The sequence below is a fragment of the Nanorana parkeri genome, unplaced genomic scaffold, assembly GCF_000935625.1.
Source record: "Nanorana parkeri isolate BGI_ZX_2015 unplaced genomic scaffold, ASM93562v1 scaffold1973, whole genome shotgun sequence".
NCBI classification, from domain to species: domain Eukaryota; kingdom Metazoa; phylum Chordata; class Amphibia; order Anura; family Dicroglossidae; genus Nanorana; species Nanorana parkeri.
In genome coordinates, this window is record NW_017308241.1 from 174,862 (window position 1) to 192,373 (window position 17,512).

At 43.3% G+C, this 17,512-nt stretch overlaps 1 protein-coding gene across 1 annotated transcript in view; it reads right to left on the bottom strand.

Annotated features, from left to right (window-relative positions):
* Positions 1-17,512, bottom strand: part of BTBD2 (BTB domain containing 2) — a gene marked incomplete at its 5' end in the record, with an annotated part of 99,197 nt that overhangs the window by 35,029 nt on the left and 46,656 nt on the right. The window contains one exon of the mRNA XM_018572238.1: positions 2,135-2,281. Coding sequence (XP_018427740.1) covers positions 2,135-2,281 — 147 coding nt within the window. The remainder of the gene's footprint in view (positions 1-2,134; positions 2,282-17,512) is intronic.

Genomic DNA, 17,512 nt, shown 5'->3' on the forward strand with positions numbered 1-17,512 from the left:
CACATGCAATTTCATCCTTATACTCCCTCTTGAACGACTCCTCTACCCTCCCACCGACACACTCTATGAGAGCATGGGAACGTGATCTCTCAATATCCTTCACACAACAGGAGTGGGAACGAATGAATTCCCTACTTTTAGGAAGCTCCATGAATGTTCAAGTACAGGAAACTAACTATAAAGTTCGCTCACGCTGGTACAAAACCCCGGCCCTACTCCACCGCATATACCCAGATGCCCCTGACCGGTGCTGGCGCTGCGACAGAGAAGTGGGCTCTCTATTACACATTTGGTGGTCGTGCCCAATGATCTCGCCCTTTTGGACGTCGGTCCACACCCTGATTAAAACCATAACCGGAGTCTCGATGGAATTCTCCCCAGCTAGCCTCCTATTATACCATTTCGATGACACACTCCATGTTTCTAAAAAATCCCTCTCAATTCACCTACTGAATGGGGCAAAAACGGTGATTCCTAGACACTGGAAGTCGCCATCCCCACCAACGATTCGGGAGTGGCTCTCCCGAATAGATACAGTAGCGGCCATTGAGGAACTTATCCACTCTGGCAGAGATGACATGTCCAAGTATCTTAAAACCTGGACGTTGTGGCATTTATTCCGAGATTCGGAGGCATGTAAGGATTTAAGACGGTAACACTACTCCTATCTGCTCTGTTCTATGCAGTGCCTTCCTCCTTTCCATCTCTCCCTACTTATGGGTCGGACGGGACCCCTTCCCACTCCTTGTCTTCTCCCCCCACCTTCCTCCATTCCCCCTATTCTTTCATCTACCCACACTTCCAGACCTGCTTCCTCCTTTCTCATAACTGCCCCCCCCTGATCTCCAAACCCTCCTGGCAATGACAGCATCTCATAAACAGTAATCGCCCCCGGTATCCAAACCAGATCGGACTAGCAACGAACAACCTTTGGATAGTACGACAGCTAAACCCTCCTTGTTATAAACCTTTCCAAATGTTTAGTGATCATAGTACTCCCACAGTGTTAGTGGGATCTGTTAATTCTTTGGCCTGCCCGATTGAAGTATACATGTATTCCTTTCCATCCTACTTTGTGACTTAATGTGATACCAGTAAAATGGAATCTGAGCTCCCATGTTGGATCCCACCCAACCAATGCTATTGTACCCCCCTTTCTTTCGGTTTATTGCTTTGTAACACAGTTTTGGATATCACACGGCTGTTTTTGATTATTGGTTTAATGCCTATGTACCTGTCATTGTCTAGGCTCTAAACAATAAAAAAAAATTTACTTGTGAAAAAAAAAAAAATGAGGAACAATGGTCTTGTTATCTCCTTGTTCAATTCTTTGAGTACCTTGGGGTGTAGATTATCAGGTCCTAATGCTTTATTTGCATTTAGTAATTTAAGCCTATGTTGTATCCCCGATTCAGTCAACCATTCCGGTGTATTTCCTGTTAAATTATGTGTTTTATCCTGTACATTAAACCCGTCTTCCACCCTACGCTACAAGAAAAGGAATATGACATTAAAAAAAATCATATTTCTAACATAGATCCACTCTTTTACATCTTCACCTTAAAAGCCATAGGACCTTGTCCCAGCACAAACTTCAGGAAACCATAAACCTTGAATACAGGCAACAGGCCTGGACAACTTGGTATTTAATATGGGCAGGCCCTTTGAGAATCCCTTTTTCTCTCACTTTTTATTGGTGGACACAGGATACCACTGGCATGTCTGAAGGGCACCCCTCGGAAGAAGAAAACAATTATGAGCAACAGCCAATAGCATCATGTTCTGCTGATCGCACAGCCGCTTGCAAGAACATTTGGCCAAAGAAGGCCAGGGCCACCACCTCCAGGGTGCAGGTTTTTTTTTATAGCTTAGATTGATGTCCTCAACCTGCTGGTTTGGAAACACCTCAGTTGTGAGCTTGATAGATGTGCTACCATCTGTGGCTCTTTAAGGTGGCTCTTTAAACCTCAGGCTGTCATCTCCTTAAAGTGAGGGGAAGGGTCTCATTGATCTCACCTTCACTGTAAGAAGACTGTCCGTAGGTACACAGACTATGCATAACAAATGACCCTGTGTGTTAGTTGAGTTGAAACAAGTATATTCCAGTTTGTAGAAAAAGTTAAAAGAAGCATACCTTTAGTGTGGCACAGGCAGTGTAGTTGACATTTGGAAGTATTTCAACAGGCTCTTTAAACATCACCCTGAATGTGCTGGAGGAACCATCACAACTAAAGCCTGTGTCATTCTGTCCTAGCACAGTGTTGCTGTCGGTGTGAATAATCTAAAAGATCCCCCAAAAAAATAAAAAATACATGTATTGTAAGTATACCTTTAGTTTTATACATTTTCATAAAAGCTTTATATCCATTTTTACATCAAAAGATTAAAAAATAAACTGTACATTACTAGGGCTATTCATAAAAGGGTGAAGAGTTTGGAGCAGGCAGGAGAAATGAACAATCTAGGACAACATAGTGGAACTGGAAAGTGATCTGAATTGGAGAATTTTTCCAAATCACCTATGTTGGCCTAGATTGTTCACTTCTCCGGCCTTCTCTAAACTCTTCACCCTTTTGTGAATAGCTCCGTTGGCATCAGCATAAAAAACAGCCTAGTAGTTTTTGTGAGGGGTTACTGCAAAAACACCCTGACCAGTAACCTAAAGCATAAGCGAACGGCAACATTTAACCCTTTTGCTGCCAGACTATTTTTTTCACACACAAATTAAAATGCACATTTTCACATGACAATGAGCTTAAAGCTCAAACACCGGGCACAAAAACCTTTATTTAAATATATTCGTGAATAGGAACAAAGGATAAAAATCTACTTGTGCACCAAGTGCCTTTACTCGGCCTGTCACTACTGTTCCGCACATAGCCTGTGCAGAGAGCAGAGTTGTGATTGTGAGGGGGACCCAGCAGGTTCTCCCACTACAAGTTGCCTGCAGAACTGCAGGAGGAGGATGGATACAAGACCAATCACCTTGTGCAAGGAGAAAGAACAGCAGTGACCTGTCTTTAGTACAGGAAGCTCCTGTACAGTTGAGAATGAAAGAGAGAAGCAGAATTTTGAGCACTTGGATTACATATGGTTTAGCAGGACAAAACACAGCACTGGATTAAATCACCACAGCAAATAATGGACAAAATACACTATGTTGAGCACCTGTCACTTTTTTATATTGAAATTTTGCACAGAGTAAATTATGCTGGTTTAATAAATTTAGTAATTTGTAGAAGTATTGTAGATTATTGCACTGCAGCACACACACACTTATATTATATATATATATATATATATATATACACACACTGAGTGGCACCCACGTTCAAAGGCTGTTAAATCGTGTTGTTTACCCATATCTTCAGAAAAAAAAAATCACTTCTACTATCGTGGTAAACAACCTGCTTCCCTATTTATAATGGTCTGGCCCTCTAGCAACTTCAGCGCAAAATTATAGCTAATTTGCCTACAAACGTCAGATGGTCATAATAATCTGGCCACTCAGTGTATATATATATAATCTAAATTAAAAAGGAGAACTATGAGGTGAGTGACTTCCACTCATCCTCATAGTTAGAGCCGACCTGTGACAAAGAAGCTGTCGATCGGGAAAGTGAGCAGAAACATGCACCGATCCACTCACTTCCCGATCGTCTCCCTGCAAGTGAGCGGAGACTGTCAGTCACCTCTCCCCGTAGGGATTCCCTCCTCCCCAATCCTCCAGCGCTGAGTGGAGGAATGAACGGGGGAGGGGGCGGGCACAGCTGGCTCTGCCTCTTACGCAGCTGGGTGGATCTCGACAGTATTGTCAGGATCTGTCCCAGCTGCGGCGCTCTCAGTATACGATATACTGAGATTTAGGTCATTGGAGGAGGTTAGTATATGTCCTCCCATGACCCTAAAAAGAACTATGGGGAAAAACACTTACCCCATAGTTCTCTTAACGGAAAATTCAGATTTGTTGCATTGAATAAAAGGAAGTACCAGCCCTACGTTTGCCACCACCTCAAATCCATAAAAATGATAATCTGGTGTTCCAATTTAGATGTAAAGGGTTAGAATCTGTCTGATTTAAACCTCTTACTTAGGGTCCTGTGTCCTTTTTGCCATTGACATGTGTGCTGTCGTAATGTCATTATTAAAAAATAGATCTCTGAGCCTGGCAAGAGATTTTTTTTCTTTTTCATTCTTCATTTTAGAGTTTTTCAAATTACAGATAATATAAACATAACAAATATTCAACAACAGAAAGAAGGGTAAATAACATATAGGAGGAACAAAAGAAGGCAACAATCATAGTTTAGGGCAACATTCAAATCTAGTATGAACGGTACTAGCAAATTGGAAAGTGACAAAATGAGTGGAAATAAAACTTTTAAATCAGGCATTGCGTCTTGTCATATTTCTCCTCATGTATCACTTCCCCCTCGCTTTTAGATTGTAAGCCCTCACGGGCAGGGCCCTCCTTACCATCTTGTCTTGATTTGTATTGTGATTGTAATGTCTTCCCTACATTGTAAAGCGCTGCTCAAACTGTTGGCGCTATATAAATCCTGTATAATAATAATATTTCTACTGCTGTAGTGGTGCCTATGATTACTTGTGGATAGGGAGAGTCTAAGCCTATTAAGATACCCATATGAGTTGTGATGAATGAGGAACTTTGGGATCTGGTCAGAACAAAAATGTGTTTCTTGAATAAAAAACACACCTGGGCCCATAGTTGCTTCCATTCGTTCAAGACCATAGTCCTCTTCTCAGCGGTGTTGAGTCCCCTGGCATTGAGGGAAACTAGCTCGCTACCTCAAGGTAGCCATACTCCCACGGATGTACCCGGGGCCAAAGAAGAAAAGCCTCACATAAACAGGGGACAGGCACCCAGGACCCGATGATGGGGTAAAAAGGTGGGGCGATAGACACTAAGTGGTAGAAGCTAAGGGAAGGATAAGAAGCACAGGGGGACACTGCAACAAATCAAAGAGATGAAAAGAGGACAAAAAAGGAAGAGAAGGAAATTAGTAGGATGGGAAATACAAGAGAATGGAAGAAGTAAATAGGGGTGTAAAAGGGAGAGAAGTATGGGATCCAGATAGTCAGAAATCCCCAACACAAGATATAGGCGAAAAGATTCTGGTAGGCAGTGCACAGTATGGGTGTACCTACAGGAGGATGAAGTGGGGCACGGTAGTAGGCCGCCCCCACTCCATGCGCCCATCACTACATTGAGCGCCATATGGTCAGAAAGACACATACAGTGTACACGCATAAAACATCACACAGAAACATATCATAATGTACAATGTATAGTAAGTCGAACAGCGTAAAGGACAAGGCCTGCAGGTAGTAAAGAGGGATCCAGTCCAGGAGAGGATGCAGGGCAGCATTGTGAGGGACATGCAGCAGTCACAAAACTTACAACAAGGGAGGGTTAGGTGCATAGGTGGGCACCCAAAACATTAGGGATAAGCGGTAGGAGCATGAGAAGTCCCACCAGGAAGAAGAGGGGGGTCCACAAAGCCAAAGTGAAATGTCACTGTTCCAAGCAAGGCTTGGCTTTATTGGGCTTTTCAGGCTCTTCTGCACGGTACTGGCTTTGTCAAGAAATGTAGGCTGACTTTTTTCATGTGTTCTGGACTTGTCCAGCAAAAGTAGACTATTGGAAGGTGGTTGGTTGTTTATTGCAGGATCTGACTTCTTTCTCTCCAACCAACCCCCCAACTGGGTTTACTGGGTTCAAAGAGCACCTGACCGCAGCAAGAGCCACTCACACTTTGTTGTGAATTCTTCTTTTCTATGCTCTTAAAGGATATTCTCCTGAATTAGAAGAAAATAACTGCACCTACCATGGATAGGTGGGAGAGACTACTTAACTCAATGCTGCGCTTTTAAAAGGCTACTTACACCAGTAGAGGCTGTCCATTAAAATTTGACAAAGTCTGGGCTCTGCGGATACCGACACATGAGCTGTCCTTTAAGATTATGTATTTCTTCATGTATGCAATGCTTTCATTTGGGCTGTTTGGTTGTTTATGTTAATGGATGTTAATGTTTGATGTACTCTCCCCGTGGGTTGGTAATATTTGTTTTACCTTGTTGTTTGTAAGTTTGGTTACTATGGGGTTGTTGTAAGTGGGATACTGCGTCAGGACCTGTATTTGGGTTATATGTTGTGAAGTATATGCGATTTGTATACAGATACCTTTTGATAAAACTTGAATAAAACAGAATTTTAAAAGAAAAAAGAAAAAGGTTAAAAATAGAAAATGCAGTAAGTCAGCCACTGAAACAGAAAATAGGCCCAGCTGTTAGAATAACATATCCATGGATCACGGTATTTACAACTAATGAGCCCCGAGTCATTCATATGTAAATGGAGAGGTCAATTTATAAGCAAATTATGATGCGCGAGCCTCCCCCCACAATTATAGAAGGTGGTACAGTCCGGGATTCTGGCAGTGTCTCCTCGTATAAAGGGTATTTCACTTCAGCTGTTCTCCATCCAGTGTCTGCTTTTTCTGTGTGGTATCTATTTGGTAACATGTCAGTGATCAGGGTCTGTCATATTTGGGGAAGATGGAGAGATTGTGTGTACTACTGATGTACAGCAACTGTAATGCATTTGTGGTCTAGTACAGCAATACAGATTGTATCATTTTTTATTACCCTTTCACAATCTGAAAGTGAGCAAACAAAGCCAGTAATACTGCATAAAAGTTGGGTTTAGTTTTGACAATATCAGCAAACTGTTGGCGCTATGTAAATCCTGCATAATAATAATTTGGTGCTAAAAGGAATTAAACTATAAGGCCTATAATTATTATTCTACATAATGTAATATGAGCATCCTGGAAGCCATCTTTGTTCTTTATATCAGTTTATGAGGTGAATTTGAGTTCATGGTTTCTGGACAAAGACTATCAGCAATTCAGACCCTTACAGCATACATTCCCAGGTTGTAAATTATGGGGGTGCAAGACGACAACAACAATGAGATAAGAACTGACCATGGTACCAGACTAAGTTATACTGAGATTGATGGAGTTGCCATTTCTCAAGCTTAACAAAAAGGACAAAAGAAACAGTCTCCATTATATTTTTTTCCCTTTTCTCATCAAAAAAAAAAAGAGCTCACAATAGAAGTTACCTTGTATACAGTATTATTATTTGAAAGGAATGGTATTACCAATAATTTCAATTGTATTATTATTGCATGAAGCATCTAAATATTTGCTTGAGTAATTTTATATTTAATAATATATACTCGTATTAAACGAGCAGTGGCTCCTACTACTCGCCCGGCGCCCGAAACTGCATGTCTCGGGCGTCGGGATTCGCTCCATAAAACGCAGGCACTTTTTCCCCCTCCTTTTGGGGGGAAAAAAGTGCGTCTTATGGAGCGCAAAATACGGTAATAGTATATATTATTAATATAGTGGGGGTTTTTTAAGTACAAATAATTACGTTAGGTATATTATTTTCGTAATCGGTGAAAGAATGCGAGTTAACCACTGTCTCAGTACACATTACTTCATTCTCAATTGTTTTTTTTGTTTTTTTCTTGATCAGAGTTTCTCAATCAATACATCTCTTAACGAGACAGTAGGTCTGACAGGTTCTGCCAAATAATAGGCCGCCCTTTTAAATGTTATGATTTTGTTCAAGGCTTAGGTCTAAGGTCATCTCATGGAATAATATTGGAATTTTAAAAGGAAAAATTCAAAATTATTCCTAGTCCAACATTGCCCTCTTCAGGTAATTGTAGGGACAATTTAAAGAAAATTTAGACCCTCCCAACATCATAATTAGGTGGAGATGAGCTTTCTTGGGTTGGGTTCTACATTTTTGGGTGATAAAAGTTAGGAGAAAGTTAAGGACCACAGACAGACTGAGAAAGAAAAAATAAGAATATGCAGGAGGATGGACACAGAAAGGAGAAATCTGAATCTGATTGATGGGCTGCCAGGGGGAACTGAACCAAATAGAACCTGAACATCTCTTGTCCCCAACACTGACACAAAGCTGATATCTCTAAGACAAAAGAATTACAATTTTTTGGTAAAGTATAGATTTCTATTTATCTTTAAGCAATTAACTAGCCATATACAGTGTGGCAAATAATTATTTGATCCCCTGCAGATTTTGTAAGTTTGTCCACTTGAAATGAAAGGTCTATTTTTAACATAGGTGTATTTTAAATGATAGAGACAGAATATCAACTAAAAATCCAGAAAAAACACATGATACAAATGTTATACATTGAGTTGCAGTTCAGTGAGTAAAATGAGTATTTGATCCCCAAGCAAAACATGACTTAGTACTTAGTGGAGAACCCCTTGTTGGCAAGCACAGAGGTAAGACGTTTCTTGTAGTTGGTTACCAGGTTTGCACACATCCCAGGAGGGATTTTGGTCCACTCTTCTTCACAGATCCTCTCTAAATTCTTAAGGTTTCTTGGCTGTCGCTTGACAACTCGAACTTTCAACTCTCTCCATACAGCTCTCTTCTATAGGATTAAGGTCTGGAGATTGGCTAGGCCACTCCATGGCCTTATTGTGCTTCTTCTTAAGAAACTGCTTTGTTGTCTTGGAGGTATGTTTTGGGTCATTGTCATGCTGAAAAGACCCATTCACGACCCATCTTCAGTGTTCTGGAAGGAGGTTCTTACCCAAGATTTTACAATACATGGCCCCATCCATTGGCCCCTCAATGCGGCAACGTCAGCCTGTACCTTTAGCAGAGAAACAGCCCCAAAGCATAATGTTTCCACCTCCGTGCTTGACTGTAGGGATGGTGTTCCTAGGGTCATCGTCAGCATTTTTCTTCCTCCAAACACGGCGAGTCAAGTTAATGCCAAAGAGCTCAATTTTGGTCTCATCTGATCGCAGCACTTTCTCCCAATCCTTCTCTGAATCATTTAGATGTTCATTGGCAAACTTCAGACGGGCTTGTACATGTGCCTTCTTGAGGGCGGGGACCTTGCGGGCGCTGCAGGATCTCAATCCATGGCGGTGTATTGTGTTACCAATGGTGTTTGGTGTCACAGTTTGATGACTGTGGTCCCAACTGCTTTGAGATCATTCACAAGCTCCTCCCGTGTAGTTCTGGGCTGATCCCTCACTTTTCTAATGATCATCTTTACCCCATGAGGCGAAATCTTGCATGGAGCTCCAGACCGAGGGTGATTGATGGTTATTTTGTATTCCTTCCATTTGCGAATAATCGTTTCAACAGTTGTTTCCTTCTCACCAAGCTTTTTGCTGATAGCCTTGTGCAGGTCTACAATCTTGTCCCTAATGTCCTTTGACAGCTCTTTGGTCTTGCCCATGGTGGGAGGTTTGAATGGAAGAAAAATTATGTGGACAGGTGTCTTTTATATACATAGCAAATTGTCATTAGGAGCACCTTCTTAAATTGACAGGACTAATCTGTGTACCACATAGCCAGTCTGTGGGAGCCAGAATTATTGTTGGTTGGTAGGGGGTCAAATACTTATTTTACTCACGGAACTGCAACTCAATTTATAACATTTGTATCATGTGTTTTTTCTGGATATTTGGTTGATATTCTGTCTCTATCATTTAAAATACACGTATGATAAAAATTATAGACCTTTCATTTCTATGTAAGTGGACAAATTTACAAAATCTGCAGGGGGATCAAATAATTATTTTCCCTCACTTTATATATATCTAAAGCATTTAGTATAACCATTTGGTTAGGTAGTGCTAGCATCCGGACTGAATTTGAAGTAATTTGAGCTGCATTAAAAATTGTCTCCTGTTCAAATTTAGGAGTCCCTTTTTAAATCTACTCGAAGCTGATTGCAGTTTCAAGTCAATGGTTTAGGACAGGGGTAGACAACCTTGGCTCTCCAGCTGTGCTGAAACTACAAATCCCATAAGGCATTGCAAGCCACAGGCATGACGCCCAGAGGCAGAAGCATGATGGGATTTGTAGTTTCAGCACAGCTACATACATATATTTTAACTTAGTGGAAGTTTATCTTTACCTCAAATAGATTCTCGGCTAATAAGCTAGTTGTGTGCATAGTACTAGTTAGATGTCCAAAATCTCAAAGTTCTACTGCTCATGAACGGTTTTGCTGGTAGAGGTCACATGTTGAATCTGCACATTATTTGGTAACATTCTGCTGGGCTACTAAGAAGTTACTAATTGCATTCCAAGAGATACTTAGTTTTGTTTCATTAATATTTAAAAATAATATCCCGTGGTTTTATTTTTATTGTTATCTTTGCTAATCAATATTATTGCAATTTTGATCCATATTATTTGTCATCAGTTATATTTTGATCATTATTTTGCACTGATTTTAGCAGATATATATATTTTTGCACTTTTTTAATTTTGTCTTTAAATTGGCGCAAATAAAGAACTTAGTTGATTTGTGAAAATTAGTAGGGAATCTCCTTATTCCAGATCCCTGCCTGTTTTCATAAATTAAACACTATTTTATCAGAGTAAACATTCTGACAGCCTCCTAACGAATTTTATTACACAGGATTTTTGCCACCTTCAACCCATCAGCAGACACAAAAGATGTTGCAGGACTCCGCAGAATGTTTCGTGTCACACTGCGGACCCAATTACTTATACAGTTTGTAACCCCCCCTCACTTAGTGACGAGGGAGCATGGTGCCTGCTTCCTGGCCAATCAGGAAGCCGGGCAGCATGTTACGACTCGCTGCCCAGCTTCCTGATTGGTCAGAAGGCTGACCAATCAGGAAGCTGGGCGGCGCGTCATTACCTGCCCCACGCTTCCTTGTCATCTGGTGACGAGGGAGCATGGAGCCGGCTACCCAGCTAATCAGGAAGCTGAGCAACAAGTCATTATACGCTGCCCAGCTTCCTTAATGGGACTTCCGGTATCGGAATTCGGGGGGTACCAAAAAAAATAATAATATGTACTCTATACCGAAAAAACGGTATCTGTGCATTGCTAATAAATATAAAAGATTGTGCAAACTAAATAGATGCCAAACTTAAAAATTGTGTGCATCTGTGAAAAAGCGACAAACTACAGTACCCGAAATTGTCAATAGGTGAAGTTTTAAAAGCCTCTACAGGTCATCAATTTAGAGTTAACCGTGAATACTGGCCCTAGAATTACTGCTGTCACTCTGAAGTACGCAGTGACACCTAACCGTGTGGTGCAATTGTAATTTTTGTTCATAGGCGCACCTGATGCATGTTTGCATAAGTAAAAAAAAAAAAAAAATTCTGGGTGTCTAAGTTTTATTTTATTTAATTAACAGATCATTCTTGATCAGCTTCTTCCCCGACCTCTGTAGCTGGGCAATGACAGCTCAGAAACTGGAAGTAATGACATTGTCGCTGCAGGCTTTATTCAGCAGGGGGGAGGAAACCAAACATTAATTTGCTGGCCACTCTCCCCTCTCCCACACCCGCGATGAAAGACTGCAGGGGTAGTGGAGTCCAGAAAGCAAGACAGGGGGTGTCGGGACATATGTTTATCGGTTCCTGGAAGTGATCAGGGGGCTTTACAGCAGCCTAAATAACTTCCAATATAAAGCCAACAGTCGGCTTTATACAGGTAAAACCGACTCCCAGGAGCTATAACTGTTTACAGGGCCCACTGATGCCAATGATTGACATACGTTGGGGGTTAGCGAAAAGGTTAAAGCATCACCCATGGACAATACTGAGTACCATCGTTTCACAGGAATGCACAGTTTTAAAGCTCAGCATATTTTATATTTACTTCATGTACCCTCATTTATTTATTTATTTTTACCAAAAACTGTGCATTATATTGTGTGCGCTAAAATTAATTTTAATGTATTTTTTACTGAATATATAGATTTGATATACAGTAGGACAATAATCATGTGAGATAAAAATAGCACCAGTCACCATTTTATTCCACTAGGTCTCTGCTTTCAAAAAAAAATAAAAAATTTTTTGTGAGTTTTAAATAATTATCAGGCCTAAATGTGGATTTTAACGTGTGCAAGAAAGGGGGAAAATAAACAGGATTTTTGTCTTACCTGTACTCTTTTATAAGTACATCACATGACACAGGGAATTAATTCTTAGACCACTGGCTATACAGCTACCTTTAAGGTCCTTGGTTCTCAACTGGTGGGTCGTGACCCAAAAGTGGGTTGCGACCCAGTGTTCAGTGGGTCCCCGTGTGCCTTCCACTTTTCTAGGCGAGAGGCTCCTCAGTTTCCCCCATAGCGCAGCACTGTCAGTTCTTGCGCCAAGCAGCCATTCAAAATATGCTGCCCGGTGCAGAGTGTCAGCTTGAGGTAGGGTGGGCTCCATCCATATGTGCATTGCTTACAGCTCCCTCGCATGTCCTGTAGAGGTGCCTGGACCGGTGTGATGTAACATACTGGCTCTCGGCACCTCTACAGGTGCAAGGGAGCTGTACAAGCAATGCACATATGGATGGAGCTCCATCAGAGTACAGCAGCCCACACCGGACCCCAGTCTAAGGATCCCCTTCAGATCTCATAAAGTAGGGAGACTGGGTGGATCTTAAAAAAAATAACATTATTTTTTTGTGTGTGTGTGAGATTGTTCAATTTACCAGTCGTGGGCAGCCTCTCTATGGGTACCCTATCTACATCTCTTCCCCCTAGAAAACACATAGTGAGAAAACCAAGAAAAAATATATAGGGTTTGCAGAGAGATGTAAATGACCAAGACTGTATGATTATCTAAAACTAATATCAAATTTATTTTGTACAAACAATAATTAGTAATAAATATATGTTAAAATTCAATACAATTCATATATCACATGTTCCCCGCGTAAACACTGATATGCATATATCCAGTGATTGTATTCATATATATTAATATATTCAGAAAGGCCAGAGGCTTCTTCAGGGGACTCATAAGTTGATCTAGCCATAATAGAGAAAAGATTCCCTTATTTGCACACATAGTTATTTGTGATGAAACTACATATACTTCAGACATATATCATGAAAGGAGGGGAGGAGGTGTCAAATTTGGATAAGTGATCTGTTTACACATATTGATGCAGATGATCAGTCCATAGGGATATTATTACTAATTATTGTTTGTACAAAATAAATTTGATATTAATTTTAGATAATCATAGTCATTTACATCTCTCCGCAAACCCTATATATTTTTTCTTGGTTTTCTCACTATGTGTTTTCTAGGGGGAGAGATGTAGATAGGGTACCCATAGAGAGGCGGCCCACGACTGGTAAATTGAATTTTCATTAATAGGACCTGGAGGCTGGCGCATACCAGACCCTTTTTTCTTAGGGGGCTGTGCCTTACTATATGGGTTCCTAAGACCAAGCATTTCTCATTATAGCAACTGCAAAGAGTTGAAATCCATTCAATAGATATCTCACTTAGAGCATAGGGATATAGCAAATATGTCGGCTTTATGGAGCTCATCTTGGGATGGGCTGATGGTCAAAGTACAAAAGAATCATTCTAATCATGAAGCAAAAGAATCAGAAATTAGTACTTTTATGTATAAATAAAAAAAAAACTGCTTGAAAGGAAATCCCAGTACTACTGGCACAAGAGATATTTTGAGAGATATACAGGTAAAACTCGAATAATTAGAATATCGTGCAAAGTTCATTTATTTCACTAATGCAACTTAAAAGGTGAAACCAATATATGAGATAGACTCATTACATGCAAAGCAAGATAATTCAAGCCGTGATTTGTCATCATTGTGATGATTATGGCTTACAGCTCATGAAAACCCCAAGAGCCCCAAATCCACAACCTCAAAAAACGGATTATTACATGCAATCAATAAAACAAGGATTGTACATAGAACAATATCGGACTTCTGAAAAGTACAAGCATGCATATGTACTCAGTACTTGGTTTGGGCCCCTTTTGCAGCACTTGCTGCAATTACTTTTGCATGATATTCTAATTATTCGAGTTTCACCTGTATAGAGGAGGAGTATAGCCCTTGGGGCCTCCGTATCCAAATCTTCCCAAATATCAGAAATGTGGATCAGGAACTCAAATCAGCATGGGAAGATAACCTACAGAAATGTTCCATCAGCTGGACATGGCGGAGTGAGGCAGCACTTCACGTGAGCTCCGTGCAGTATCCCCGGGACGGCGGAACAGACAACGATTTTCTGTAGATCTTACCCCATGTCAATTGCTGGACATATGCTCAACGCTGGCAGAGGTCACCGACAGATGGATCTCCTAGAACTATTCTCGCGGGCGGGAGGAGACAGCTCGGTAATGCCGGAATCCAATATGGCGACCACCCGCTCGGCGGCCTTGAATGCATCCTCTTCCAAGAAACTCCCTAAGTCTCTCCAGATGACGGCCCCCGCATCGGCTAGTCGCACAAGCCCGCCACCCTCGCCCATCTGCACTCCGCTCCTCCTCGATGAGGCGTCTCTCACGGGATCGGGTGTGTCCGGAGTAGGCCCCATGTCGGACGGGGATAACGACTGGAGGGCCTTCCTGCCGCAACTATCCACCAAGAGGGACTTAGACGGCATGGCCTCTAAGATGGTGGAGGCCCTCCGGCAGGAACTCCAGGTGGTAAAGCAGCAGCTCTCCACTCTTGATGGCCGGGTCGACTCGGTCGAAGCGGCAGCCAACTCCCTGCATGGGCGCGTGGAGGCCCTAGAGGCAGGTCAGGCCGCACACCAGCAGCACATCAACTCAATCCATCTACAAGTTGATGACAGCGAAAATAGAAATCGCCGAAACAACTTACGCCTTAAGGGGATACCCGAGGCAACGTCAGGAGTGGATCTGAGATCCTCTGTTGTGGCCATCCTCAATCACTATCTGGACAAGCCGCCCACCGCAGAGCTGGATCGCGTGCATAGAGCGCAGGGGGCCCGTACACTGCCTTCGGGAGTCCCGAGAAATGTCCTCTGCAGGGTCCACTTTTATGCCATAAAGGAGGAGATTCTTCGTAGGGCCTGGAATAAGCGACCACTGGACTTCGATGGAGCAAGGGTCCAAATTATGCCGGATCTTTCCCGCCACACCCTGCGTATGCGCCGCACCCTGAGGCCTGTGCTGGAAGTGATCAGGGCAGCAGGGGCTACCTATCGCTGGGGCCATCCCTTTCATCTTATTGTTTCCCGGGAGAAATCAGGTCTTTCACTTACATGAACCTGCGCAGTTGCCGGCCCTTTTCGCATTCCTGGAGTCGGAAGTAGTTCCTGTGCCGAACTGGCTGGATTTCTCGATGGATCGACCTGGACCGAGCCCGGCAACACCTAGACCAGCGAGGGGATCGCGTTCCCGCCAGCGCTCCTACCTCCGGGGTACCCCGTCCAGCAGTAGAGATGGCAGGGAGCCGAGAGTACCCAGGCCTCCCGGCCCTCCCTGATCCAAGTGTGAATGCCACATGACCACCATGTGGCTTGACTCTATCTATGATTTTTCTCCTATGGATCCCTTGGACAGACTCCTGTCCCGAAGGGACACGCAGGGCTCCGTTGTATCCTTGATCTTAGTATGCCTTGGAGGGGGGGGATAAGGCGGGTGAGGGTCAGCTATACACACGGATATAGTGGACATTGGACATCTTCCATATCTGGTCCTCTCCAAGCCATCCGAGTTTTGCATACCTGGTCCTGCTGAGTTGAAGTCATATGTTATGCTTGTTATGTTTTCATTCTTGGAGCATGCCTCTCCTGGGGTGCGCGGGCTAGGCCCGGGTTGTGGCACCGGTCTGGGGTCAGGTAGCCTGCCGGCGATACCCTGGCTTGCATGAGCGGCAGCGCAGAACCTTCGGGTAAGGCATGCCCACCCTCGGACGGTCCTGCAGAGCCCGGGCCTGGCCGGCGGTTGCCGAGGTAGGAAGTTAACGGCTGATAGCCCTAAAATGTGTAAATGTCTTGCAATCAACTGTGGTTATTTTGGCCGTCCCGGCCATACCTAGCATGGCTCCGTTGTAAGTTTTTCTTGTTTAATAACCTTTGTTGATAAGTTTTGAGTTTTATAAGATTTATCTTACTGTTGCCTTACTGCTCTGCCAATTGTCAATACCTAGTGACACGTAGGTGCTACTAGGTCCCCCAATAGGTCATCTCCTGCCCTCAGTGAGGGGGGAGGTGTGTCAAATCAAAGTCGACCCATAGCTGGGTCTGACGGTTGGTATCACCCACAGGAATTATTTCTCCCTGACTCAAGGGTCTTTCCATAGAGCTCTCTCATATAGCCCCCCTTTTACATTCTTTCCCCACTGTCCCCACTAGCCCCAACTTCTGGTCTTTATTACCTTTCTCCCTATACATCTATTCCTCCCTACCCCTGTCCCCTCCACCCCCCTTTTTCCCCTGACAGGCATGGTGGGTCCAGGGGGTTCGGCCCCAATGGGGAGCACGGATGAGGTAATTAGATTCACTTCGCTTAATGTCAGGGGCCTGAATGTACCCGAGAAGCGTTCCCGACTTCTGGCGGATCTGAGACGATACCGATCACAAGTGGTATTCCTGCAGGAGACCCATTTTAAAACCCAACAGGTCCCACGACTCCACAATCGGGACTACCCGGTGGCGTACCACTCCTCATCCCCTTTATCAAAATCCAAAGGGGTGAGCATCTTGCTGGCCCGGTCTCTGCCATGGACTTTGGTGGGCCTCCGGCAGGATCCGGACGGTAGATTTATTCTTGCCAAGGGTCGGGTAGGGGACACGGTACTTACCCTAGCCAATGTGTATCTTCCCAACTCGGACCAACTAACCTTCCTGAGACACCTGGTGTCCTTATTGCTGGACTTTTCAGAGGGTTCCCTGATTTTGGGGGGAGACATGAACTTTGCCCAGGACCCACTAGTAGATGTTTCCAGGGGAGCGTCACACCTCTCCTATGCATACCTTAAGAAGCTGAAGGAAGAACTCCAGGGGCTACGCTTGGTAGATGCTTGGCGGTTCCTACATCCCGAGGCTAGAGACTACACTTTCTTCACCCAAGTACATCAGACATACTCGAGGATAGATATTTTCTTTGTGAGCCATCAGGCCCTACCGTCCCTGCGAATCGGCCGCCATAGATACTATACTGTTGTCGGATCATGCCCATATTTCATATGGACATGGTCATAGGGCCCCAGCACTTCCCAATGTCATCCTGGCGCTTGAATGAATCTCTCATTCAGGACCTGGGGAATCAAGGCAGAGGTGGAAGGAGCCATTAGATCCTACTTCATCTCCAACTCCGAATCGGGTCCCAGCCCTTCGATGGTATGGGAGACCCACAAGTGTGTGGTTAGGGGGGTTCTCATACGTCACGGAGCTCGACGCAAGAGGGAAAGGGCTGAACAGATTTCTAACTTGACAGACCAAATCTACAGACTGGAGTCGTGTCACAAACGCTCCTTGGCACAGACCTCCCAGTTAGCTCTCCAACAAGCACGGAATAAGTTGAACGCCCTGCTATACCAACGCACCAAACAACCCTTAGTGACATGTAAACGTACCTTCTACGAATACTCTAACAAACCGGGTAGACTCTTGGCGAGAGCTCT